Genomic DNA, 27,662 nt, shown 5'->3' with positions numbered 1-27,662 from the left:
GCAGGGGCACAAGACATGGTGCCTTTAACCCAGGCAGCGGGGCAGCACCAGGGATCCTTGGCCAGCACCTCTGACCACGGACAGCAGGCAGCCCCCTGCCGCAAGTGTGTTGCACAGCCATATTGACCTAATCTGTGTGTGTCATCATGGGGGAAAGTTGGCAAGTGCTGCTCTGGCCACATGGAGTCATCTGAGTCTGAAAGCACCCACCCCGGTTGCACACCTCCTCTGGGCATTGACCAGTGCGGCTCTCGCTGCCGGGAGAATGTGCTATCTACCTGCACAGTCTTTCCTTAACAGCCCCCCTCCTTTGGAGGGTGACCACACTAAACCCCCCACCAACTTCTAGCACCCTACCACGCATCTCTGAACTTATTTACTGATGCCTCTACTCCCTCCACTGAACTACAAAATCCCTGCAGGACGAGAACCACGTGTGATTCTATTCGGTATGCCAAACACACAGTCCAGCGCTCGACACATAGTCAATATTTAGTAAATATTTATTGGATTGATGTTGTTGTCTATGAAAAATATCTAAGTCTTCCTCAGAACTATATATAAAGAAAACTTTTTCAAAATTCCAAGGGAGTGTGAGAATGAGGATTATCTCTTTCTTACAACTTTGGACAAGTTACTTACTCTCTCTATACCTTGGCATCTTCAACTGTAAAATGGGCAAATATCTAGCTCTTAGGGTTGTGATGAGGTGCAACTAAGCTAATACATGTAAAGGGCTTATATATTAGCACAAAGCTGTCTTTTGTGCATATTGAATGCCATTTAATGGGTCAGTTATAATTTTGCAATGCAGCATCCCCCAGTGGCTAGCAAAATATTAAACATAGCATGAGCCCTTATTGGATAAATACACCATGAATCCAAAGGATAAATATAAATAAATTTTACTCCTAAAATAAGCAGGCTGGTTATTTTTAAAAGCTATCATTTGTCCCATAGGGAGCCAATTATCTCACTAATTGTTATAAGATGTAACACAGAATTGGCCAAGGGCAAGGTCTTCCCAATAACAAAAGCTATTTAGAGTATCAAACTATTTATGCAAATTTGAGTTCTAATGATATCCAGAAAACAACCAGCCTAAATATTTCACATGATATAAAAAAGTTACTTTAAAAGCTATTCTAAGAATCTTATTCTTAGAATAAAGGACTCATCAAGTCAGTCCTTTAAAAGCAAGTCACTGAAAAAGAAAAGGTGAGGTTGGATATTGTACTCAAATGTTTATCATATTACATATCTTCTTAGTCAATGTAGGATATGGGTCTTTGACAATAACTGCAAGATATAAAAGCTCAAATAGTTTATAAATTACATTAATACCTCCATATAAAATGTATAAAAACTAAAAATACTGGATATAATTGTAAAATTAATCATAAAGGTAGAACCACTATTTGTATAATGGACTACTAAAAAAATAATAATGATGTATTGATGTAGGTCCATCAATTGTAACAAATGTACAGGTTTGGTGGGGGATGTTGATAATGGGACATGTATGGGGCAGGGCAGGGAGTATTTGGGAAATCACTATACCTTCCACTCAGTTTTGCTGTGAATCTAAAAACTGCTCTAAAAAATAAAATCTATTAAAAAGAGAGAGAAAGAGAAAAGGAAGGAAGGAAGGAAGGAAGGAAGGAAGGAAGGAAGGAAAGAAAGAAAGAAAGAAAGAAAGAAAGAAAGAAAGAAAAAGAAAGAAAGAACGAAAGAAAGAAAGAAAGAAAGAAAGAAAGAAAGAAAGAAAGAGAAAGAAAGAAAGAAAGAAAGAAAAAGAAAGAAAGGAAGGAAGAAGGAAAGGAAAGGAAAAGAAAAGAAAGGAAAGGAAAGGACAGGAAAGGAAAGGAGTGGAAAGGAAAAGAAAAGAGTAACATAAAAATATAATAAAATAAATATACTCACTATTTCTGCTGTATGACCTCTAAAGGTATGGTAACATTTTCCCGTTTCTGCACTCCATAGCTTACAAGTCTTATCAAAGGACCCAGTAGCAATTTTGTCACTAAGATTTAAAAAAAAAAAAAAATGTGGATTTTGAAAACAAATTCAAGCACAGTGTACGATACACTGATTAAGACAAGAGATATTAATACATCGGTCTATCTACTCAGGAATTTACTTTGTTTTTAAAACAATAAGCACTCTGACATTTGTTTCAGTGGACAACAAATTTAAGGTCTAATTTTTCAATAGTATCAGTTTAAATGTTTAATTTTAAATATTTTACATTAAAGGTATAAATTTATGTTTGGGATTACAATAAATTTTTAAATTAGCACAGTGAATATGGTACAAAATTCAGTTTAGAAAATTCTTATCAAATGGAAATGAATAATGTCTGAGCTGCAAGGACACAGAAAAATTCTATTAGTAGGTCTAGGATAATGTTGAATTTAAAAGAAGAATGAAAAGATATAAATCCAATTAACCATATGGCTAGATAAGGTTTTGGGAACTTAGTGTCTCCTTGGGAAAATAATGCCAATATTACTCTAATTGTAAGGTCCTTGAACAAGAGGGAGGTTCTAGAGAGGAAATATGGTAAAGACCAGTCCCTTTCAAACAAGAGGCTTCCAGTGTATAGCGTAGAGCAGAGTTAGGGTCAACATCCAACAGATTAGAGTAGGTTGGCCTGTTTAACCTTTGACCATGGAACTAAAGCTTTTCCTTTACCGTTGACCCCTGTCTTTTACAGCAAGTCAGCAAAGTGTTCACCCAACTGGGTCATCAATTACAGTGCAAGTTCATTGTTCAAAAGTGCGAAAGGTCTTAAGATCCCAAATACATATCATAAAGCAAATTCCAAACTCCAAACCCTCTGGCCCCTTGTCTCTGCCAGAACAGCCCTCCTGAAACAGCACTTTCACTGAGACTTTCATCACAACTCGGTCTTCCAGAACAGAGTTCAAACTATACAGAATGTTCTGACCTCGCCCTCTTTTGCTTCTCACCACGAAATGTCCACTAGAGAGCTGGGGGTGCTGGTGAGCCAGATGAAGTCCCACCTACCCTCCGAGCTACAGGGTGCCCTCACCTAGGAGTCCTCCCCTTCCCTCTGTCTTCCATCTTCCACGCTTCTGCTTGAGCCCCATATCATCCTCAAAGTCTCTACCAGGAGAAATCACATGGATCTTTCTCCTTGCAGCAAACCATTGCTGTTTTGTTCTAGTCATCATAATACCTATATTTATTGAAACAGCTTGGCAAATGGAAAAAGTCAAAGTGAGCCATCAAGAAAAAAGACACACATTAAAATTTTTTTACTCAAATATGCAAGGCCAAGGCCTTTTCTTTGGCTAACTAGAGCTCGTTATTTGTCTTCCAGAAATCATATCCAACCTCTACCACTTCCAATTCTTTTCCTAAAAATGGAATGAGAACATAAACATACTTGCAGAACAATCTGAATACAAAGGTTTTTCTAAATGTTTCAATGTGTTTTCTAAGTTTTACATTGATCTCATCTACAACTTCATTTAGTAGTAATTTTTTCGAAGATTTGCCTTATCTATGTTTTCACAAAAAAACAACAGCTTTATTTCCACACTCATATTGCATTAGTTTAAGCAATACTCAATTAAATTCCATAATTACAATTGAAAGCACAACCAACATAAGCAGGCTGATGGACAGACACAACTAACTCTTGGTAAGTTTATGCCTAACCAGTGGGACAAAGAAGCTGGGCATACCAGTGGCTGGCCCAGTGGCTGCAAGCATTCAGGGAGCAGAAGGAGAGCTAGAGAACTAGCTTAATCTGTTGAATCAGTTAACTAGAGGTTGGTTGAAAAATGCGATTATATTTTGTACTGTTAATGTAGCATGTTACTATACACATTTTTTCCTGCTAAAGACTGTAAATTAACTTCTAAACAAAGTAAACCATGTTATGTGGGTATGTCACAGTCTCCAGAAGCCATTGCTCTAAACATCAGTAGGAACTGCCTGTCAGAGAACCCCCAAGGGAAGGAACTCAGCTCTGCTTGGACTTGGACTCTCGCTCTCCTCTTTACTACTGTGTGATCCCGGGAAGGGCACTTGAACTTTATATACTTTATATGAGAACAGTAATACCTGTCCCAAAACTCCTTTAAGCACTGAGGAAGGCATTTAGAAGGCTTTCAAAGCACACATCAGGCACTTGACAAATTTTAGTTCTTTTTTTTCCTTTCCTCCTCCAATAAACGGCGGGAGAAAAGAATAAACAAAGTAATGGATTAATAAGGAATAAGAGAATGAGTGAATGTCTTCATACCCGTAAGGGTTGTTGAATGCTATGGCATAGACCACATTCCTGTGGCCCTCCAGGGTGTGAAGCTCCTCTCCAGATGCAGTGTCCCAGACTTTACATGTCCGATCATAGCTTCCTGTGATAAAGCTAACACAAGGAATATATATGAATCACAAAGTGACAATTGCAGTGTGTTAATAAAGACCTCATTTTTTTTTTTACCCTCAAGATTGTGAGCCCATTTATCTTGCTTTTTACAATGGAAACTGTGGATGCAGAACAGTTAAATTGGGAAAAATATCTAAATCCTTTGATTAGAAACTTTCAAATTTATCCCTAACCCAAAAAGGAGTCACTAAATAAAATAGAGTAATACTGCCAATAATCATTCTTATAATATAAATAGTTAATAATTAAAACATTAAGCAGTAACATTTTCTGAAACTCTGACATATCTCGATAAACAGCATCATTCTTCCCATGGGTCAGACCATAAAATCTTAGCACCGCCCCCCCTCTCTTTCCCTCACACCTCACACACAATCTATTAGTAAATTCTGTTGGCTCAATCTCAAAGTACACCCCTAGGGTGGCCGCTTCTCATCAGCCTCCATCGCTTGCCCCAACAAATGAAACCATCTTCTATGAGTCTTGGCTCACACATGGTCCCTACAAGTCTATTTTCCACCCTGAAATTGGAGTTAATTTTTAACCTTCCTTAGATGGCTTCCTAGCAGTCTGGAGGAAGATCCAAACTTCTGCTCATGGCCCACAAGGCCAGCAGCACTGGCTGTCTCTGGGACTTCAACTTTGCCCCAAAGCACACCCTTTGCCGCCACATTGACCTCATCGCTAGTCTCTGCAGAACTCGTTTTTGTTTTCCTGTATTACACGTGCTAGTTCTTCCACCCGCCTGGTTTACCGCCATTGTAAACCTGGAACGTGACTGGCACGCTAGCCAGTGTTCAATGAATATTTGCTTCAGATTTGCAGTCCTCTTACATGATTGTTCTACTACAGGAATAATTAGTATGTTGGCCTCTCAAATTTTAAAGTAAAATGATAGTAGCTTAGTTATTCCTTAACTATTCCATTAGGAAAGATACTTCCCCAACACAGAAAAAAAAATGCACAAAATTAGAAAGTCAGTCTCTATGTCAAGTGGGAATGATAAAAGTTGAGCACAAATCCTGACATTGAAACTCAAATAAACAAAAGGGTTGACAAGGCAGTGTGTCTTTGATTCTTCTTTAGGCATTTCCTCTTAGCTTCTTCAGGGATGTAAATTGGTACAGTCGTGATGGAAGACAGGATGGTGGTTCCAAAAAAAATTAAAAATAGAACTACCATATGATCCAGCAATCTCACTTCTGGGTGCATATCCAAAAAATGAAATCAGAATCTCATAGAGATATCTGCACTCCCATGTTCTTTGCAGCATTGTTCACAGTAGCCAAGATATGGATACAACATAAATGTCCATCAAGGAATGAATGGAATATTATTCAGCCATGAGAAAGAAGGAAATGCTGCCATTTGCAACAACGTGAATGAAACTGGAGGACATTATGCTAACTAAGTGAAATAATCCAGCCACAGAAAGACAAATATTGTCTGATCTCACTTACATGTGGAATCTAAAAAAAAAAAAGAAAGTCAAATTCATAGAAGCAGAGAGTAGAACAGTAGTCACCAGGGACTGGGGAGTGGGAGAAATGGAGAGACGTTGGTCAAGGAGTATAACATTGCAGTTATGTAGGATGAGTAAGTCTAGAGACACAATGCAGAGGCACAATGACTGTAGTTAATAATACTGGATTGAATACTGGAAATATGCTGAAAGAATACATTTCAAGTGCTTTCTTCACACGAAATGGTAACTGTGAGGACGTAAAATGTTAATTAGCTCAACTGTAACATTTACTTTACTGTGTATTCCAATCATGTCACCATAAATATATGTAAGTTTAATATTTTGAAAAAGAAATTTTTATTCCTTGGTTGTTAAAAATTAGAAATAAAGAATAGGAATGGAAATATAGAAATAAAGAGGTGGAGCACAGAGGATTCTCAGGGCAGAGAAACTGCTCTGTGTGATGTCTTAATAGTGGATCCCTGTCATTACACATTTGTCAACCCCTAGAATGTACGAAAGTAAGAGTGACCCCTAATGTAAACTACGAATTTTGAGTGATAATGATGTATTTGTCAATGTAGGGCCGTCAAAGAGGGAATCTGAGGGTGTGTGGGGACCAGGTGTACATGGCAAATCTCTGTACCTTCTGCTTAATTCTGCTATAAACCTAAAACCACTATAAAATATAAAGTCTAATAATAAATTTTTTTCATTTAAAAATTTTTAAATTTTAGGGGCACCTGGGTGGCTCAGTTGGTTAAGCACCTGCCTCTGGCTCAGGTAATTATCCTGGGGTCCTAGGACTGATCCCTGCATCAGGCTGCCCGCTCTGGGAAGAGTCTGCTCATCCCTCTTCTTCTGCCCCTCCCCACTCCTGCCCTGCTCATGCTCTCTCTCTCTCGCTCACTCTCTCTCTCTCTCTCAAATAAATAAAATCTTTAAATAAATTAAAATTTTAAATTTTAAATAATAAATTTGAGAACCTTACCATGAGCCTGATTTATTAAGTGCAACATTAGTCAATGGCAGTATATGTGCTCTGAGAACCTTCAATGAAAGAAAACACAATTTGTTTTAAGCTGAAAAAAATTAAGTTTAACTCATTAATTTTAACTTCAAACTAATGAAGACATTCAAGTTTGTCTTAATTATAAATAAATGGACAATAGTCACTATCTGAACAAATGAAAAAAAAATACATTGTGCCTTCTACCATTAAGACCAATAAGACATTTGATAGTTACAAATAATTGCAAAAACATAATTAAATCTGTGTTTTCCATGAATTTGCTTTTAAGATAAATTACTGCTATTAAATAAGATATCAAATAGCACTAATTTATAATATTTTCTTTTAAGTACTGCACAAGGTTTTGTACATATGCATGAATAGTATATAGAGGAAATATACCAAACATGTTTTAAATATAGATTTTACAATTAGTTATTACTTTTGGAATCTTAAAGCTCCTCTAGAGTCAGGGTATATCTTATCTTTCTACATTATCAAACACATGGTGGATGCTAAATATTTATCGAACGAACATACATAAATTGGATAGTCTGTTTATAGATAGAGTGGCAAGGCTGGGACAGTCTCAGTTATTTCTACTGCAGGAGTATAATTATTAATAGGTTAGGCGACGTACAGAGCTCATATTTGAAGTTAAATAGTGCCACCTGCTGGAACAAAGAGATACCACAAGAATAATTTCTTCATTTTTCAATAATAATACATTGAAGGGATGACTACAAAAGACTGAATATCTTGTATCAGATAGAATATGTCAAGTATATAAATAACAATTACATTTTCTTATAATTTTATTTAAATCATAAAGAGAAAATCAGTGTAATATGGAGCCATACTAGAATAAACTACTAAATATTGTTAAATAATTAAGAAAAAATACAACTGTCCTGAATAAGTGACAATGTTTGTGATATTTTTACTTATAGCAAAAGCTATAGAGAAAAGTAGGTACATTTATACTGCATTAAAATTATTATATAAGTTATGTCAATAAATAATTTACTGAAATATAGTTTAGTTCACCTGGAAGCAGAAAATATTAAATACTGATATACCATGAACCACAACTTCTTAATATTACTCCAACTGAAAAGAATTTCAAGTTTTCAATAACTTAAAACTACCTTAATGGTCATCCCTTAAATTTAACATTGTAAAGAACAGCCAAACTCACTACAAATCTCTCTTTAACTCCTCAAGAAATAAATGTTAGAATTTTATTCAGTCAATAAACAGATACTTGTTGAGACTTAGTCTCAGCAAATATATGTGAGGCACAGAGGTAAAGAGAAAATATAATCTGTATTTTGTCTCAGATTGATAGGAAACAACTAATTCACTGAAGTTCTAGGTTTTTTTTTTTAATACATGCATTACCTTAAAAAGATAAAATTTGTGGTTACTGTGCTGTCTGAGTTTATCTTGTAATCTCTGTATTAAAAGCTTTACTTGATCTGATCGTGAAGCTGTGATTAGAGGCTCTGCTTTCTGTATCTCTTCTACTAAGGCATTGACATCAGTGCTGAAATTCACAAAAAAAAAGTTACTTTTTTCTATGCCAAAATTTGCATACACATGCAATGCACGAAGAATTGTATTGCGTTACGAAGGATATCTATAAAATGTCAAAACGCCATCAGCTTTACTAAGAGATTTCTGGGGAAAAATACAAATCAATAAAGAAATCGAGCCTGCATGAAAGTGGCTCGGGTTCTTCCGAATGCACCGTCATAAACCGAGACGTCTCCCGTGGAAGGTGTGCAAGGATTCTGATTTCCTCACCTGAGAAGGCCAAGTGCATACTGGTTCTGAACATGAGCTCTTCATTTTCTTCCTGTTGCTTTTTTCTCTTTAATGAACATATACAGAATGTTCCTGGTACCACTATACTTTGAATCTTATATACGCTCTCTTGTTTAATCCTGTAACAACCCACCAATTTAATGCTTTTATCATAATTACTTCAGAGATGAAGAAACTGAGGTTTGAAAAGGCTAAGTTTTAAAAATTCAGTACCTAACCAAAAATGGACATTCAAAGAATGATGATGATTAATATTTCATATGGACTATAACATCATTCCCCCCCCAAAAAAAAAGCTGCTCTGAAAAGTACAGAGTCAAGGTTTCCCCCGATACTCAAATAATCTATAGCAATGCTGATCAATTTTGCTAGTCCAGAATAATTGTTCAAGAAAAAGAATAATGTCTATAAGCCACAAAGCAGCCAAAATAGATCATTTCGCAAAACACATCACAAACATGTATCAAAGATGCACTGCCCATCCCCTCCCTCAAGAATAGACTCATGGCCCCGCTGGGATGGGGGGTGGGGTTGCCTAGGCAGCTGACAGCCTCCAGCAGCAGCTCCTTAAGGATCCACCTCAGCATCAGATCCCCGAGCCACGGGCAGGCCCTCCTCCAGTAGCCCTCAGCCCAGGCCTGAACAAGTGCACAGTGCAAGATCCTGGCCATTTCTGCCCCCAGAGGAACTCTCACCAGCGAGCTTTATGGAGAGCTCCCTGTGGGCTGGCAGAGACTTGTCACATCTGCATCATCATGGTCAATGGCTCTTCATGCTGAACTCTGCTTCGCTTCCTGTCACAGATGTCACTTCTCAATAACCTGTCTCCCACCTACCTCTCCTACCTCTGTCTCAACAGCTGCTTCCCAGAATTGCAAACTCTGATAAGCATGCCTCTCCTCTTCTAAATAAACAGTTCCTGAGCTCCAGTCCTTATAAGGCCCTGAGCTAGAAGTCTATTCATCCCACTAACATTTACCCTACTGTTGCTTAGGTCCTGGGAGGGTAAAAGATACAGTCCCAGCTCTCAAGAAATACAATCTATCGGAATAGGAATGAATATCTAGAACAGAAATGAACCAGAGACAGTTTATAATGATGACTTTGATAAATTCCAAGAGAGTCAGTTGTCAAAGGACTTACAGTTTCCTAAGAATTAAGAAGATGATAATGCCTCTTGGAAAGGTTTCCAGCCACTGTTACAAATCAAAACAGATTTCCCAGCAAGATCTAAATTCACCAGATACTTAGTCTGTACATCCCAACCCTGTGGTATTCTAATTGCCCGTTTCCAATACAGTAACTCCAGTATGTCTCATATCATGCAAATGTTTTTATATGCAGAATTCTTCCAGATTCTTGAGCAGAACCAAAAGTAACATCCATATTTTTTTTTACTTGACATTTATATACCACATAGCATGATTACAGCATCCGAAGGATCTACACTTCTTAAGATCTAGCTGGAAGTTATTCTCTCATATAAACATTAATCTGTGTCACTCATATGATGTTCTGTCTGGTACAGGTTGTTTCTCAAACTAGACAACACAGTCACTGAGGTAGGGATCAAGATTCTTTATAGCCTCTCATTGACTCTAAACTAGAGCTCTGCATGTAGAAGGTGCAAATAACATCATTATGGACTCAGTAAATGAATGTCTGACAAAGGAACTTTCTACCCGCTGGCATAATCAGTAATACGTGCCCGTTAAAAAAATAACCGAAATCTTGACTTGATCTTAGACCTTGTCTTACCTGAAAATAGATAAAACAATGACTTGTTGTAGATGAAATTCAATGCCATTATCTTTGCCACCATTTATTCTTTGATTAAAAAATAAACGATTGAGTACCTTCTGTGTGGTCACTTGGAACAAGAAGAGGACTCAACGTAAACCATCACCATCCAAGCCACACCTTGTCCTCACCCTCAGACAAGTTCCAGAGCCCTCGAGTGGCCATAGCTCTGAGGAGCCATGAGGCGGCTGGGCCTCATTTTAAAATTAGAGAGCAGCTCATTTACTATTTAACTACGGTTATGTGAGATGTCCCTTTGTTCCCCTCCCCGATAATCATGACAAAGGAGAAGGACAGTTACCATGGAAAATCACTTATTTCACTGGATCAACAACTCTGAAACACGTCTCGTGGAATTTTTGTCCTATTTAAAATTTTCTCCCACTCAAAATATCTTTACCTTATCTGAACATGGGCTTCTGCAGGATAATCACTAATCTGATTCTGTCTCTCGAAGTGGAGTTTTGCCTAGGATTTCTTTCTGGTTTGTTTGTTTTTGTTTTTGTTTTGTTTTTTGAGTTTTGCATAGGATTCCCTACAGGGAATGAATTCTGGGCAGTATGATCTCACAAGAGGATTTCTTAACTCTGCCCCATGACAATTAATGAGGAGGATGGAATGCAATCAGCCCTGTGCGATGTTTATCTACCAGGAAAGTAACAGGCTTAGCAGTATGCTTAAAATTCCAGTAACCAGTATTCCTCAAAAATGTTAAGGTCATCAAAAAGAAGGGATGTCTGAGAGACCATCTTCACCACGAGGACCCTGAGGAGACTGGATAATGAAATGTAGTGTGGTATCTTGGAAGAGAAAAAGATAATTAGGCAAAAAAAAAAAAACAAGAAAAAATTGAATAAGATATGGTCTTTAGTTAGTAAGAATTTATCAGTACCTGTTCACTAATTAGGACCAATGTACCACACAAATCTACGATATTAATAATGGGGGATGCAGGGCATGGGGTAGAGGAGAGCTCCTATCTTCACAACTTTCTAAAACTATTCTAAACTAAAAGATTAAAAACAACAACAACAATAACTGGTCTATTTAGGACAAAAAAAAAAAACAAAACACGGCAGACTGATGATACTTTTCCCATCTCCCCCTCACCCAGCAAGATGCTCAAGCAGAACTCGCTGAAGCAAGCCGGAAATAATACAGCACAGGACACTGTTTTAGCAAAGTATTGTCTGAGTTCATGCAGCTCATCCACACATCACCCTGTGTCAGCGTCTTCCAGTAGAAAATCTGGATATGAAACCCAGGTTGCATTGAGAAGCTATTTTACCTGGAACTGAGGTTGAGCAAATCTATGGATTTGGTTTTCAACTCTCCACTCTTTTCATATTCCAACATAATTCCTATAAAAATAAGCAAACATGTTATAAAACACTTAGGATGACAACCAATGTCAAAAGCTAATCTACTTTGCCATAATTTTTTTCATTTGTTTTTTAATTTTTTTAATTTCTCGGCATAAAATATACACAGTGATGTCTGATTCTAAAACAAGACTGTGTGACCTCACTTTTCCCTAGTCCTTCCTCTAAATACAGGTACATATCCTTGAAATTATTCAACAGGCAATGCTAAAATAATTGAAGGTTGGGTAGAGAGTAAACTGGCTAGAGTTCTCAGGACTTGAGCAATGATAGTGTGGTGAGTTCCCTGGGTTTTCTTTTTACCTCCCATATACCCCTAAACTGGAAACCAGAGTGACTTGCAGCCTGGAATCACCAAAAAGCATAGACAACAAAAACCAAGCAACAGCAAAACTCGCTTTCTGTGGCCAAAGGACCAGGCAAAGAGAAGTCAGATAAAGAACTAATGGGGAGCCCGAAGCCCTGCTCCACAACTGGGGCTCCTTAGGCAGTCTGATCCCCCAGTGGAAGGAAGCCCTGGGATGTCCCAGTCCCCCTGCAAAATTGGGCCCCAGCAGTAATCTGATCTGCCTGCAGCAGCCTAGCAACAAGGACCCAGGCCTCCTCAAGACCCTCAGCTAGGGCCCCAGGGGGCCATCTAATCTGTCTACAGCAGCCACAGGGAAGTCCTAGGATCACTCAGTCCCCATTCCACAACCAAGCCATTGGTGGGCAGCCTCATCCACAGGCAAAAGGGGCAGCAATGAAGTCCTGGGATATCCAGACCCCACTCCACAACCAGGCACCAAAGCAGTGTCTTCCTGCCTTTCAACGAGTGGTGTCACCAGGCCTAGAGTCTCGTCCCCCATGCCCCCCTCCCCCCAGAAGGTCACTCAGTGAGAGCAGGCATACCGGGAAGTACCTTCCACTTTGTAGGTGGCACCAGCTGGAACTGAGCAGGAGACTTAGCAGCATCAGAAAAACGAAGCAGACCAGAATAACATTGCAAGGGCTCATGAAACTAAGCTACCATTGGAACTAAAGCCCACAAAGTAGACCAGAACCTCCATGCTAAATCTAAACATGGTGACAGGCCTGTCAAAGTTGATTCAGATAGGATCAAGAGTCTCCGAACACAAGAACCAAAATGTCCAGGATACAATAAACAGGAAAAGACAATCAATAAATCAAAATACCCAGTATACAATAAAAAAATCACCCATCACACCAAGAACCAGAGAAAGACAATCAACAAGCACAGATATGGAGGTGAATCAGATGCTGGAATTATGTGACAAGGATTTTAAAAAGAGATGTCAAAATACTTTAGCAACCATTCACAAATTCACTTGAAACAAATGAAAAAATAAAAAAATCTCAGAAAAGTAAAAGTTTTTTAAACAAACTAAAAGGGAATTATAGAACTGGAAAGTTCAATGGGCAAAATGAAAAACTTGTTGAGTAGGCTCAGTAGAAGAATGGAGATGACAAAGGATAGAATGAGTGAACTTGGAGACAATTCAATAGAATATATTCATTCTGAAAAACAGAGAGATAATTTACTGGGGGGGAAAAAAAACCCTGAACAGAGCCTCTTACCCACTTTATTGTACTACTTCTATAAATATGGGCCAGTGGATCTCAAAAGTTTTGGCCTTAAGACCACTTTACACTCTTTAAATTATTGAGGACACCAAAGAGTTTTTGTTTTTGTAATATTTTCCATATTAAAATTAAGAAATTTTTAAATTATTTATTAAATTTGAAAATAATAATAAAGTCATAGCATGCTAATGTAAATAACATATTTTATAGAAATAACTAAGAAGAGTAGCATCATTTTAACACTTTTGCAAATTTCTTTAATATCTGGCTTAATGAAAGACAGCTAGATTCTCATCTCTGCTTCTGCATTCAAACTGTTCCTACACAGTGTTTCAGATGAAGTATATGGAAAAAAAATCTGGTCATGCACAGATATGTAGTTGGAAAATGAGAAATTATTTTAATTGCATTTCCAAGTAATCAGGGATAATCTTCTTTAATACTATATTAAAGCTTAACAAGTGGTGGGGCGCCTGGGTGGCTCAGTCATTGAGCATCTGCCTCCGGCTCAGGTCATGATCCCAGGGTCCTGGGATCGAGCCCCACGTTGGGCTCCCCGCTCAGAGGGAGGCCTGCTTCTCCCTCTCCCACTCCCCCTGCTTGTGTTCCCTCTCTTGCTGTGTCTCTGTAGATAGATAGATAGATAGATAGATAGATAGATAGATAGATAGATAGATAAATAAATAAATCTTTAAAAAAGATAATAATATAAAAAATAAGATAAATAAAATCTTTTTAAAAAAGCTTAACAAGTGGTAATTCATAAAGATTGTTTGCAGTATAGAATCTGAAACCACATCAGTTAACTCTTCATACTCTGTTACATTGAAATCCACTGGTCTATCTCTCACTCAAAGGATCTTTTATTCATGTATGGTTTATACATCATGCACCAGACATCTGAAAATTATTCGTTTACTGAGTTATGCACACCTTCTAAATGTTGGCATATATCATCATACAATATCCCCCCAAAAAATCACATTTGTTAACATCACTACCAATATCTATCATCAGAGAACTCTTTCAGTGTCAGTAAGCTGCCCAGCTCATGACAGTAGATACAAGTTTTCTGAAATTCTAATTTTTGCTTGAAAGCTCAAATTTTATCACTGGCAAGAAATGCTGACAGTTTGGCTTGAAAGTTCCAGGCTCACTTTGCTCGTTTCCAAACAAAATGTCTTCCAAATGTCCAAGTCTGAAAGCCACATTTGTTTTTCAGTCTTTCAAGTAAAACAGGTGTTTCATGAAGAAAATGGCTGGTTCATCTCTCAGTTCACATGACCGCACAAGTGTTTTCCTCAAAACAGCTATCAAACATCACTGTGCAGCAGAAGGGCTTAATGAGAACTTTCTACTGCATCAGCCAGAAGGCAAGTACTCTCAGGTCAGTATTTGACTACATTAGTAAGTTTTACTGCTTCATCAAGGGCATTCCTAAGTGAAACTGAGGGGGTTTCTTCCTATCACCAATTTGTGTCAGTGAGAAATACAATGACCACTATGAAAGTTTGTTGCTACCGCCTGATGTGGAGTAAGTTTCCAGAGATTTCACTTCCCAGGGCTTTTGTAACCAGTAGTGCAAATGTCAACACCATGAAAAATCCAAATGGTATCTGCTATTATGGAAAGAGATTTGGCCTTGAGGCCCCACTGAAAAGACATAAGAGCCCCTAAGGGTCCTCCTACAATTTGAGAATAACTGCCCTAACTTCATAAATTTGATATAACAGATGTGATTCCGGAAGGCTTTTAGATCAAGAGAAAATAAGAAATTCCATCCAAAACACTGTATTTACTTTCCAAAGCACTGAACCATTGAGATAGAATGTGGCTGAGTTGAAAAGGCATGCACGTGGCATCAAACAGATCCAGGTTTGAGTTCCAGCTCAAGTCCTAACTTATTTCATGTTACAGGAATCTCTTTATATCTCAGTCTTCTCATTTATAGATAATACCTTCATTTTGCTGGTTGAAATAATATGTAAATAAAGCACCTGGCATCTAGAAACTCATTAAGTAGTTCTTATTATCTAATGAGGAATCAAATATTGCCTTGTGACACATAGTCACCTTGTATTACATAAATTGCCTCTATGCCTTCTCTCCCCAGTGAGATTTTAACATCTTTGAAACCATATGCTTCTTTATACTCCCAGGAAGACCCTCCTGGGAATGAGTCGTGATGATTTATTCACAGTAAGCCCATGATTTAGCCAACTTCAAGTACAAACAACACTGTCAAATGGATTTACACCTTCCCCTCTCTGGCCTTCATTTCTCCCTCAGTGGTGCCTGCCCCTCCCCGTTGTCTTTATGATCTTTCTGTTTTCTGTCCTCCCCACATCTGACTCACTAGACTATGCACTCCTGGGCCTGTCTTCTCTTTATCCCTAGTGTCCACCATGAAATTTGGTGCGCAGGAACTGTTCAAGCAGCACTTGTTGAATACAAGCTAACTGACAGATGACTGGATGAGTGTCCCCAGATTGCTTAATGCAATTGACAGTCCTTATCTTTATGGCACATGGACTTTCAAAGATAATCAACACCATGACCAACTCCCTCCTTCTTCAAATACAATTCTCCATCAATTTTTATGAAATCTCTCTGTCTTTTTTCTCTACTTTGTTACTTTTCATTCTCCTTTACTGATTCCTCCTCTTAGACCTGACCTTTAAATACTGATTTAGGGTAGGGTTCGGGTCTAGGAACTCTCTCTTTACATTTTTTTCTCTGTATAAATTCACCTGTACCCATGGCTTTGATTACCATCAGTATGCCAACAATTACCAGCTGTAATCTCCCATCTAGACCTCTGAGTTCCAGACGTGTGGATATCTTGCCTGTACCCCAAACAAGTCCAGGATCTTCCCCCTCAATCCTGCTTCTCCTACAGAGCTTGTTTCCCAGTGTCAGACGTCACCACTCACTGAACTGCACAGCTACAGTCTTGGGAGGAATTCATCTCAACACAGTCGCACTGCACGGATTTGGCACAACCTAAGCAGGTAAACCCAAGCAGCTGTTGTGTAACGAAGTATAACATTTTAGAACAGAAAAATCATTCCATATGCTTTTAATGACCAGAACACCAGGACACAGCAGGCAAACAACTGTACCTAAAAGGCTAGTTCGGGATAGTTTTATTTTGTTTCTTTTCCCCAAGAAGTGATCTTTCCATATCAAAGACTTGAAACCATACTCCAGTCTAAGAAGCAAACTTACAAAGAAAAAAGAAAGGATCAGTGGAGAGCCAACCATTGTAAATACTGTTATTTCCTTAGAGTAAAAATCGGCTTCTTGTTCCACATTAACATTTTCAATAAAATATGGATGTTGTAACATTGTAAAAATCTTCTCAAAAACCTATTTATATGCCGCGTGTTCTAGAAAGGATTTAAGCGGGTTTAGAAAAAATAAATAGAATACAAAAAGCTAAGATCAGAAGTAGATAAGAATTAGATACATTGACAAGGGAAGAGTCAAGTAAAGGAAAGATCACATCTATAATTGCACTGAACACCTAAATATAAAATTAACAGGAAATGTGCAAGGTCTAGCTGTACTATTGAACAAAAAGGAAAATTGTGATAAATGGAGACACACATTTCTAGATGGGAAAATGTAATATTATAAACATGTCAAATCAACCTATGAATTAAAGTAATTATAATGACTTTATTTTTTGGAATTTGAAAATTCACCATATATTACAACGAACTGTAAAACAATAAAGTGTAATTCTGAAACAAAATTAGATCAGTATGATAGAATCACCTATATATGGGAGTTTAAAAATAAACTGAAGGTAATATTTTAAATTGATGGGGAAAGAATAAATTATGCAATACATAACAATGTAATAATCAGTTGGATTTTGGAAAAATTCATAAAACTGGATTGCTACCACACAATATACAAAAATATATTCTAGGTTGATTAGAGATTTTAATATTAAAAACAAAATATAGAACAGTCAAAATAATAGAACATATTTACATCTTAGTGTAAGTAATTGGCTTTTTAAGCATGATGTGAAACTCAACACCTAAAAAAGAAAAAAAAATGATGCATTTGTCCGAAATAAGTTTGAAGCTTCCACACAGGAGAAGATTCCACAAAGTTAAAGACAAATGACAACCAGCAAAAAAAAAAAAAAAAAAAAAATTCAACTATAAATACAAAGCTTAAAGAACTTAATATAAAGAAGTCTAAAAAATGATTTTTAAAAAGAAAATGGATAAAAGGCAAGAACGGTCAGTTTGCAAACAGAGCGGGACAATGGTCAATAACCAGACTGAAATAAAATGTTCCCAACTCCATTAAAAAGAAATACAAAATACAACAAGAGATATAATCTTTACTCATCAGAATAGCAAAGATGGCAAAGACTGATACTACTAAATATTAGCTCGGTTGAGGAAATGGGCATTCTCACTATTGGTAGATATGTCAGGCGGCTCCCTTCAAAGAGCCATCACACCCTCAGGGCGTTGAGCATGATCTTAGCTATCTCTTCATGTATTTTTCAGAATTTTGTTAAAAGTAAATACTACTCTATGATAGAAAAAAAAAAGAGAAAAATTAGAACATGGAGAAAAAGGAAGAAAAATGAGAGAGATTAACATTATTAGCATATAAACTCCTGAAGATCAAGATCAAGATCCCCATAAGGTTATTTGAAAACCCAAATATCATGCAAAGTTTCTATCAGCTTAAGGCATCACTATAATTAAGGACTGCTTCTTTCCTGTTCTGTAATTTTAAGTATTTTGCATCATGTATGAGTACTCAATATGCACTGTCTATTCTTGAGGGAAGTAGGCATTCAATATAGTTGAGTAAACAAATGATGTAAACAATGAGTAAATAATATAATCTTAATCTGTAACTCAGAGAAAGGTTGGAAAGAATTAGCACTTGACAGCCCACACACCATAATTTAACATCCTAAGGAAATGCACTAAATAATTTTGGCAAATTCACAAAATACTGCATTCTTTTTTTCACTACTATCTTGTTTCTTATAAAATAAAAAATGTTAAAAGTCTTTAAAGTTGACTACAAAAAATTAGTTGGGTTACTATACAAATGGATCTAGAAAACAAAGTGCAAAATCTGAAACCTGTGCATTGGACTGTTCCACCGTTACAAAACATCAAGGTCAAATGCTCACCCTTCCCATGACCACTGAGCTGCAGTACGAGCCACAGGCTGGGTCATGCACAGTGAAGAATACAAGAAGAAAATAGACAAAGATGCTCCCAGGAGTACATGTTTTTCTTCAGGGATTGTTTCCCATAGTATCTTAATGTTCTCCATCTGCCCCTGGTTGTGAATTTTTGTGCATTAGGCATGATTCCCAAAAACACTTAAGTAAGAAGCTGCCCCCCCAAAAATTCTGCAATGTACTATATATAAGGCTAAAATTCAAAAGATGTGAGTGTTCCTCACTCCGATCACATTCAACCAACAGAGACCTTTAAAGTGCTCAGGATATTAACTAGTCTAATTAATGTTTATTATCACCTTCTCGTGGCCCAAAAAACTAGGGGCCTACACACAAGAAGTAAAAGACAAAGACAGTCATGCCTGAGTCAGTTGAAAAGCACGTATGCAACACCCACTCTTCACGAAGTGAAGAGCTTATGAATTAATGAATGAGATAAAAAGAGAATGCCCATGCTTGATTAGCCATATTACTGCTATGTACCTTTAGGAGGGAGAGGGACAATTCCATGGATGCCAACAATGGAATGCTCCTGACCTATATGTTACTCAAAAGAAAGTAGGAGGACTGAAATCTGTGGATTAAGAGATTAAACAAAATTGCAGAAGGGATAAAGGTAACACAAGAATGATTCAGTGGTGAGTGATTTTTTTCCTACTTGATAATGTTATTTCAACACCCACCTGCTATTCAGTAGTACCGTGGAAACTTGTATATAATGTGTGGCTCACCAAAGACTGGAATTCAGAAATTAAGTGTCTAACATGCTAAGTGATATGACTTCATTATAAGATAATCATTAATGCAATAGTTGTAAATGTAAGTCTAAAGCCTTATTGAATGTGAGATTGCTGTTGAAACCCTGGGCTTTCAGAGCTGGAGCGAATCTTACCGATCATCTGTCTGACCTATTCCTATTTCAGGAGGAGCTCGAGGCATTCTACTCAACACACATCATCTCATTAAACTCATTCATTTATTCAACAGATAAGTGAGTGCCTCTTTATTGACCACTCTCTAACTACTCTAAGTGCTAGACATGCGGTAGTAAACAAAATAGACAAAGTCCAGGACCTCATGAAGCTTTTATTCTAAGTCGGGGTGACTAAGCAAAATAAGTAAGTAAAATTGTGGTATGTTGAACTGAGGTAATGCTAGGGAAAAAAAACAAAGCAGCGGAGGATGCTATGAAATATCTTGAGAAGAAGTTGGAAATTGTAGAGATTCTAGAAAGGGAGGCTTCAATTTACTCACTTTACTTACTTTTAAGGACAGAGCCAAAAATACGTGAGCATGCTGGCTATGCAGATGTCCAGGGAAGATTATTCCAAGCAAAAAGAGTAGCAAGTGCAGAGACCCTGAGTCGGGGCATGCCCAGCCCATCCACTGAACACCAAGAAGAGTAGTGTTGCTGGAGGGGAAGCAGGGTGAAGTCAGAGGCAAAAGCAGGGAAGATCCTGTAGGGCCTTGGAGATTAAGGCCTTGGAGATCATGGCCCTTTTATTTTAAGTAAAATGCAAAGCCATTGGAGAGCTCAAGCATAACAGTGACACGATCAGATTTATGTTCTAGCAGTCATCCTGCTGCTGTGATGAAAATATACAGAAGCGGGGCAAGGGTGGAAGCTTTAGCAATAGAAAGCATGGTAGCCATTGCTGTGGGGTAAAACTGCTGAATCCTGTATATATTTTAAAGGGGAGCTGGCAGGATTTGTTACTGGACCAAATGGGGAGTATGCAAGATGGGAGAAAAGGATGAGTCCAAGGTTTTGGCTCAGGCAGATAGAGGAATGGAGCTGCCATTGAGTGAGAGGAGAGAGACCATAGGATGCCCCGTATGAGATGCACATTGCACATCCAAATGAACAACCGGGCAGGCCATGAGGTAGGTTCTCAGGACTACTCCCTCAGGTTATTAAACCTGGAGAATAGATGAGATCACCTAACCGATGAGTATAGATAGAGAAGTCCAAGGACAGAGCTCCAACATTAAGATCAGAAGGAAGAGAAGCCAACAAGATGGATGAAGAAGGAGTGACAATACAGCAGGATTAAAAACCAGTGTGTCCTGGGAGCTAAGGGGCAAAGTAGTCAAATGCATCAAATGTTGCTGCCAGGTCAGGAAAGGAAGGACAGAGAGGCGGCCAGTGGGCTGAGTGATGTTGGAGGTCATTGAGGATCTTGAAGAGGGCAGTTTCAGCGGGGCCATGAGGGTGAGAACAGGATAGGAGTGAGTCCAAGGCAGAAGAGAGAAGAGAAATGGGGACACTGTTCTTCCAAGGAGGTTTGCTCTGAAGGGAAAGAGATAAATGCGAAAGTAGCTGCAAAGGGTCAGTAGCTGGGCAAGATGGGTGTTATTTTCACCATGTGACTTGATGATCAAAACGCCTCGATGGATAGAAACAAATCGACCAAGTTACAAAATTTGTACACGGTGAAAGCCAGTTATTATGATCCCAGAGCTCATCTTCCTAACCTACACTCCACAGCAAAGGGATGAATGAAAGCAAGCCATTCACATATCAGTCGATGGGAACCAGCACCAGCCTACACCAAGCACAGCCAAAGTAAAGTTGTAAATGCTTCCAGAGAACAAGCTATTTACAATTTCCTATGTGCTACCTCTCACATCTAGAGCCTTTTCATGTTATTTTAACTGTAATTCTAAGAGGGAGAAAATGAGTTATAATTTTGCTACAAATGTTCTCTTCACATTGGTGAGAGTGGCTGCCAGGCTTACCCTTGCAAGGAAGCCCAAACTTCTCATCTGGCAAGGATATTTGGTCATCTACTGCTTTGTGGCGAGTTTTGCAGACTTTGGGGTGCCTGGGTGGCTCAGTCATTAAGCGTCTGCCTTCGGCTCAGGTCATGATCCCAGGGTCCTGGGATCGAGCCCCACATCGGGCTCCCTCTCCACAGGAAGTCTGCTTCTCCCTCTCCGCACCCCCTGCTTGTGTTCCCTCTCTGGCTGTGTCTCTCTCTGCCAGAAAAATTAAAAATATATATATATATTTAAAATAAAAAAAAAGTTTTGCAGACTCAAAAATATATATATATATTTAAAATAAAAAAAAAGTTTTGCAGACTCTTATCTTATATTCTTCTTATTTTTATTTATTTTTAAAAGATTTTTAAAATTTATTTGAGAGACAGAACACAAGCAGGGTGAGCGGAAAGCAGAGGGAGAGGAAGAAGCAAGGCTCCCTGCTGAGCAGGGAGCGCCTCGAGGGGCTCCATCCCAGGACCCTGGGATCATGACCTGAGCCCAAGGCAGACACTTAACCCACTGAGCCACCCAGGTGCCCCTACTCTTATTTTTTAAAGTGAGTTCTGAATTGGAACCAAGAGTTCTGCCTTTATTTCTGTACCTAATGAGCTGGGTGACCAGTGGGCTTCACTCATTCTTCAAAGGTGACCAAGTCCTCACCTATGAAACAAGACAACTAGACAAGTTTGTCCCACTCTAAAAACTATAGCGTTCTGTCGGTGTATTTTGAAATTCCTTAACTCATTGGAATCAAGGACTGTGACCTTCAAGCTGAAAGCCCCGGGGCACAGAGCGCCTGGTGGCCCTCAAAAAACCTGTGGGTCAACTGATGTGTGTGGTCTGGAATGCGGACACTCAATTAATATACTTTGTTGCATATGCATTTTCCTTTTCATACTCAACACATCTTGACGTGATCATTCTGCTATGTTTAAAATAAAAAGCAATGTGCTCCTTGTCAGTGTCGTCCCTTCCAGAAACCAATCTCTTGGGACATCACTGATCACCGCCTCTCCCTCCCCATCTGCCACATTCCTAACTAGCCAGAAAAGCATTATAAACTCAGCAACCTCAACGTTTAAAGAACGCCTTTAAAAAATCACTGTGAATGTTTCGAGCAACAGTGTCCAGCAACCAAAGGAGTGGGGAGGAGTGAGGGGCCCCTGTTGGGACTCGCCCGGCTATCTGCCCCCCACATGGATCACCCACTAGGGGACACCCCCCCCCGGGCCTCTCGAGTCCCCGCACGCTCCGCCGCCGCGGAGCCTCCCAAAGCCAGAGCCCAGGACCCCACGCCAGGACGGAGGAGGCCCGGCCGGTACCTGGCGGGTAATACCGGAGCAGGAGGCTCTTAAGCTTCATTTTCTCCTTCCCGGGCCCCCGGCCAACGCTCTTCGTAGCCATGGAAACGGCCAAACAGCTGCGGGGCTTCGGCGCGCATGCGCGAGCTTCCAGGGCGCGGAGCTGGGCGTGCAGGCTTCCGGGGTGCGGTCTGCGGCGCGGGCGACCCCGGGAGGGTTGGGGGGCGTCGGCCCGGCGAGGCGCGGCCAGGGAACACGCCCCGCCCCTGCCGGCGCCTACACCTGCCTGCTTGTTCGCAGGGGCGGACGGGGGCTCCAGGGCGCGTCGCTGAAGAGAGCGTTGCCACCCTCGCTCCTTCTGCACCGTCGGTGCCTGGGCCGGGCAGGGACGGGGTGGCGGGGGCCTCGCGTCCCCAATCAGGGTGACCTCACAAGGGGCGAGGCGCGGCCGGGGAGGGCGAGGTGCGGGCCGCTCCCACTGTGGCCCATTGAGTTCCCAGGGAGGAGAGACGGGAGAAAAATCCCCTCCGGGTCACCATTCCCTGCCTCTCCTCCAGCCCTGTCCCTGTCCCCACAAGAGAATTAGAACCACAACGTAAGAGGCTACATTTCCTGACGCTGTGCGGTACGCTGCGCTTGGCGCCTTATACACCTGTAGCTGTAGAGACTAACAGAGGTTTGAGATGTGCACCTTTTCTTCCCGCCCCCTCTCACGACGGATGGGACAACCCGGAATCAGAAAAAGTGAGACAACCCTCCTCTCCCCAGCTAGCGAGCCGCGGAGGCGGGATGGGAAGGCAGGTGTGTCAGAAGCCTGTCACCTGGAGCCCACACGGTACTGTCCACCCAGGGTTTAAGGCTTTCCGGACATTTTTGTGGCCTGTTCTGTTTCTTGCCAGAATCGGTTCTTTGCCTGCCAAGTCCAGTTCCCGTGAGGAAGACAGGCCGGCCGGGAAGAATCAGTGGGGCCAGACTGTCCATTTCCTTTAAGGACTTTGGCCTAAATTCCAAAGTCGGAATTTCCCCAAAGGTAAGCGCTTCCTCTGTGGTCATCACAACTGTGGGCCACGTCCACTCATCGCTTCCATGCCCCTGTACCTAAAAGTTTTCCTTGAGTTCTTACAATTCCTCCAAATTGACTCACTTATTTTACCTCACGTTTTTAAATGCAAACTTGAAAGGAAATTATTGTTAATCCTGTAAATTAGAATTTTACCCAATTTTTGATGAGGAGCAGCAGGTAACTGTAAAAATAAACATGATTTTAAAATGCTATTGAATGAACCTACACTATTGCCTACCAGAGACTATGAACCAAAGGCCTTCCCTTTCTTACCAAAAAAAAAAAAAAAAGTAGGAAAAATCAACTATTTGAAATTTTCAAGACAGCCTAGCACCCAACTGAGCCTTTCTACTTCATGTACTCAGAAGTTTGGAGAAATCACTGAAATGGGAGAGCCTCTGCTATGGTGTGAAACAATTAAGCCTAATACAAATGGGAAGACATAAAAATCATAGCTTCCCACGCTTGGGAAACAGAAAAACAGACAAAATCTAAGATTCCTTCTAGCTCAAAGTCTCCCCTAATCATTAAGACTCTGGAAGAGGTTTAAGTGGGGAAGGGCAAAGAGGTCATCTATAGAAACAAGGACGTCTTGGGGCTCCTGAGTGTCTCAGTTAAGTGTTGGACTCTTGGTTTCCCCTCAGGTCATGATCTCCGGGTCATGCATGATCTCGGGGTCATGGGATCGAGCCCCACCTTGGGCTCCTGCTCATCGTGAAGTAGGCTTGATATTCTCTCCCTCTCCTTCTGCCCCTCCCTCAGCTCTCTCTCTCTCTCTCTCTCTCTCTCAAATAAAATAAATAAAATCTTAAAAAAAAGAAAGAAGGAAGTCTTTAGTAGATTTTGTTCACCCATTTACTGTTTATGCTTGTGACATTTTAAATGAGGCCTTTGAAAGAATAGTAACTTTACAATGGAGAAAACCAGTAGACACCATTTAACCACTGGGATCGAAGTTTACATCCCCAATATAGGGACAAACTGACATTCATACACCTCCTAATACAATCCAATGACAAGAACACAGCAATTCTCTGGAATTCCTGCCTGCAAAGCATTACCTGTCTCTAATCATGAGGAAACATGAGGACAACCCAAATTAAAGAAATTGTACAAAATAATTGTCAAGGTCAAGAAAAAAAAACAACAATGAAAACTGCTTCAGATTAAAGGACACTAAAGACATAGAACAATTAAATGCACTGAGTGATCCTGGGTCCTGAACCAGGAAGAAAATAAGCTGTAAAGGACATGATTGGGACAATTGGGTGAGACATTGTGGTTTAGATTATATTGATATTATATCAATATTAAGTTTCCTGATTTTGATCATTGCACTGTAGTTATATAAGACAATGTCCTTGTTCTTAGAAAAAAAAAACACTGATTTATTTAGAGATAAACGGGTATTTTATCTGCAATCAACTCTCAAATGGTTTTGAAAATTTTTGTTTATGTGTAGGTGTGTGAGTGTGTGTGTGTGCACGCACGTGCATGTGTGTGTTTGGATATGTGGACGAATAAGAAACAATAAAGCCACTGAGAAAAAAAAAATGTTAAATCCAGCTAAGCAAAGGGCCCCTTTTGAGAAGTTCCTTGTCCTATTCTTGCAACTTCTCCAAAAGTTTGAAATTACTGCAAAATAAAAAGTGGCCTTTGTTTTCCACAGAACAAGCCAGGCTTCAGAATCTTCCAGGATATAGATAACAACCACAGAACCATCTGGCTCCACTTTTGTTAAGAGCGCTCCAAGTTCAAGTTCACTCCCTGCTTCACCCCTAATTTCACCTACACCTTCCTCTAGTTATGAGACCAAGAGCCTCCACCACTGTTACCTATCTATCCTCCACCACTCCCTCCATTTCCAGGAGTTCCTGAACTTCCTAAGTGGCTCTTGTCTTTCTGTTCCAGGTAAAGGATTGCTCCTACTCCCTTGAACCAAACTTTAACAGGTTGTCCTTTTGCTTATTAAAAAAAGAATTCCAGCTCTGCAGCTTTTGACATCCTTCTCTTGGCTCAAAGAGTTTAAGCCAAGTTCTCCCACATGAGTTAGAGAACTGCCTCACCATCTCCATGTCACATCCAGAGCCCTCTTTACAGACTCTGGGGCACAGGTCCTTGGTGTTGAAGTCCCATCTTCCCACAGCCCATGCCCACCAGGGGTCAGCAGCCCTCACCTCTGTCTTAACTTGAGAGTCATTTATCCAGATGTGGAAGCACCCTGACTGTCCCAACGTTCTCTCACCGTTTCTCCCTAACACCTAGATACTCTTTGCTGATAGGATTCCTAGTATACTGACTTGACAGCCCAGAATCCTGTCACAGGTACCCAATGTAAGTCCCCCCACCCCCCTTTTTGGGAGGCAGTAGGCTTGTATGCAAATGAAGTGGTGATCCAAAGAGAAGCAAGTGAAGTTCATGAGTGTGGGCAGATTTCTCTTTTGGCCTTGGCTTACATTGAGGTGAAAGCTATGCTTAATTGACTCAGCATTTACTCATTCCTGGAAGGTGCTGCATGACTCTCTCAACCTGAGTAAATGTCTATTTCGTGCTAACTTACCCCCAGTGCAGAGCCATTAGCCATAAATGATGTACAGAAATCTACAAAAACAAAACTCCTACATTGCCCAGGTGATGGGTGCTCATCTCAGTGTCTGGCAGACTTGGTATGACTTCCTCACAGGACTACTTTAGAGACCTTTCTAAAAGTTGTATCATACTTTTTCATCAATTCCTGCCATTCTGTGTTGATTTGACCATTGACCCACTAGAGGAATAATCGGCATTCATAATGGATTTGTATATATAAAAGTAACATTTGACTCTGGGTTTCTTCCTGCTGACACCTGCCTTGAACAACCAGAAACTTAAAAAAAAAAAAAAAAAAAAAAAGAATTAGTAGCATTAACTTTACTCCCCAAACTAATTCTGTCTGGTGGATTGAAGCCATACTGGGTTTCCATTCTCAGTGTGTCCCTGGACCAGCAGCATCAGTCTCACCTGGGAACTTGCTAGAAATGTAAATTCTTGCCCCACCCTACTGCCTACAGAATCAGAAATGCTGGTAGCGAATACCCAACAATCCATGTTTGAACAAGTTTTCTGGTGATTCTGGTGAACAATAAAGTTTGAAAACCACTCAGTATATATGGTATAATATGTGACAATGGCTTGGCCAAGACTGAGTGAAGGTGGGCACTCTCCCCCTACCATCAGGCCTTTTATGTATTCTGAAGTCTTCCCTGATCATCAGGGACAGTAAGCTGCTCGCTCAGTCCTATCCGAGGATGTGAAGAGAACCCAGAAACAGTGTGGGAAGAAACTGGAATTCTCTACATAACTGGGTTTTGGAGTCTCCGATGTGCTGAGGGACACCAGTGGATACCAGAGTGTGAAGGAAGGCGGGGGGTGGAGGAATGTCTACAAGTGGGAGAGGGAAAGAAGGAGGGAAGGAAGGACCGAGGGAGGGAGCCAGGAGTCAGCCTGGAGGATCTGGCTCAGCACTGAGGTGAGACCAATGGGCAGGAATGCGGTTCCAGCAGGACATGGTGGTTCCCATTTGACCCAGTTCCTCCTGGAAAGAGCCATGGCATCAATGGGAGACTATAATCACTAGCTTTGGGGGCACCCATTGAAAGCAGTACATAGAAAAGAGAGGTACAGTTGCCTCCTGGAAAGCAGGTACAGAGAATGAGATCTGAATGTTCAGAGACGGGCAGGAGAGGTCAGCTGTGCCTCCCAGGTCATGGGATCCCAGTACAGCAACCCCAGAGGAGCCGCATCCGGGCTTTTGAAACTTCTTCCCGTTT

At 40.1% G+C, this 27,662-nt stretch overlaps 1 protein-coding gene and 1 long non-coding RNA gene across 8 annotated transcripts in view; one reads left to right on the top strand and one right to left on the bottom strand.

The window, feature by feature from the left end:
- DAW1 (dynein assembly factor with WD repeats 1) overlaps positions 1-22,929 on the bottom strand; it is a 69,765-nt gene extending 46,836 nt beyond the window's left edge. For 4 of the 5 annotated variants that reach the window (XM_027590812.1, XM_027590811.2, XM_027590814.1 and 1 more), the window contains exons 1-6: positions 22,812-22,929; positions 11,813-11,885; positions 8,299-8,443; positions 6,877-6,935; positions 4,277-4,399; positions 1,924-2,023 (exon numbers count right to left, since the gene is read on the bottom strand). In XM_027590812.1, the coding sequence (XP_027446613.1) occupies positions 1,924-2,023; positions 4,277-4,399; positions 6,877-6,935; positions 8,299-8,443; positions 11,813-11,885; positions 22,812-22,893 (582 nt within the window). In that variant the 5' untranslated portion in view covers positions 22,894-22,929. The remainder of the gene's footprint in view (positions 1-1,923; positions 2,024-4,276; positions 4,400-6,876; positions 6,936-8,298; positions 8,444-11,812; positions 11,886-22,811) is intronic. The other variant, XM_027590815.2, reaches the window with a different exon arrangement.
- Positions 22,930-23,023: 94 nt separating this feature from the next.
- On the top strand, positions 23,024-25,757 carry LOC118356855. Of its 3 annotated transcripts, XR_004819986.1 has the most exons (4): positions 23,024-23,159; positions 23,348-23,534; positions 23,690-23,820; positions 24,498-24,552. It is a non-coding gene; the product is annotated as an uncharacterized LOC118356855 (long non-coding RNA). The 3 variants fall into 3 exon arrangements; XR_004819985.1 differs by lacking the exons at positions 23,024-23,159; positions 24,498-24,552 and adding an exon at positions 25,523-25,757 and having other exon boundaries at positions 23,177-23,534; XR_004819984.1 differs by lacking the exon at positions 23,024-23,159 and having other exon boundaries at positions 23,178-23,534.
- Positions 25,758-27,662: the final 1,905 nt, after the last annotated feature.

Source organism: Zalophus californianus, chromosome 3 (genome assembly GCF_009762305.2).
Source record: "Zalophus californianus isolate mZalCal1 chromosome 3, mZalCal1.pri.v2, whole genome shotgun sequence".
In the NCBI taxonomy this organism is placed as follows: Eukaryota; Metazoa; Chordata; class Mammalia; order Carnivora; family Otariidae; genus Zalophus; species Zalophus californianus.
This window is presented reverse-complemented; position numbering and strand designations above follow the sequence as displayed.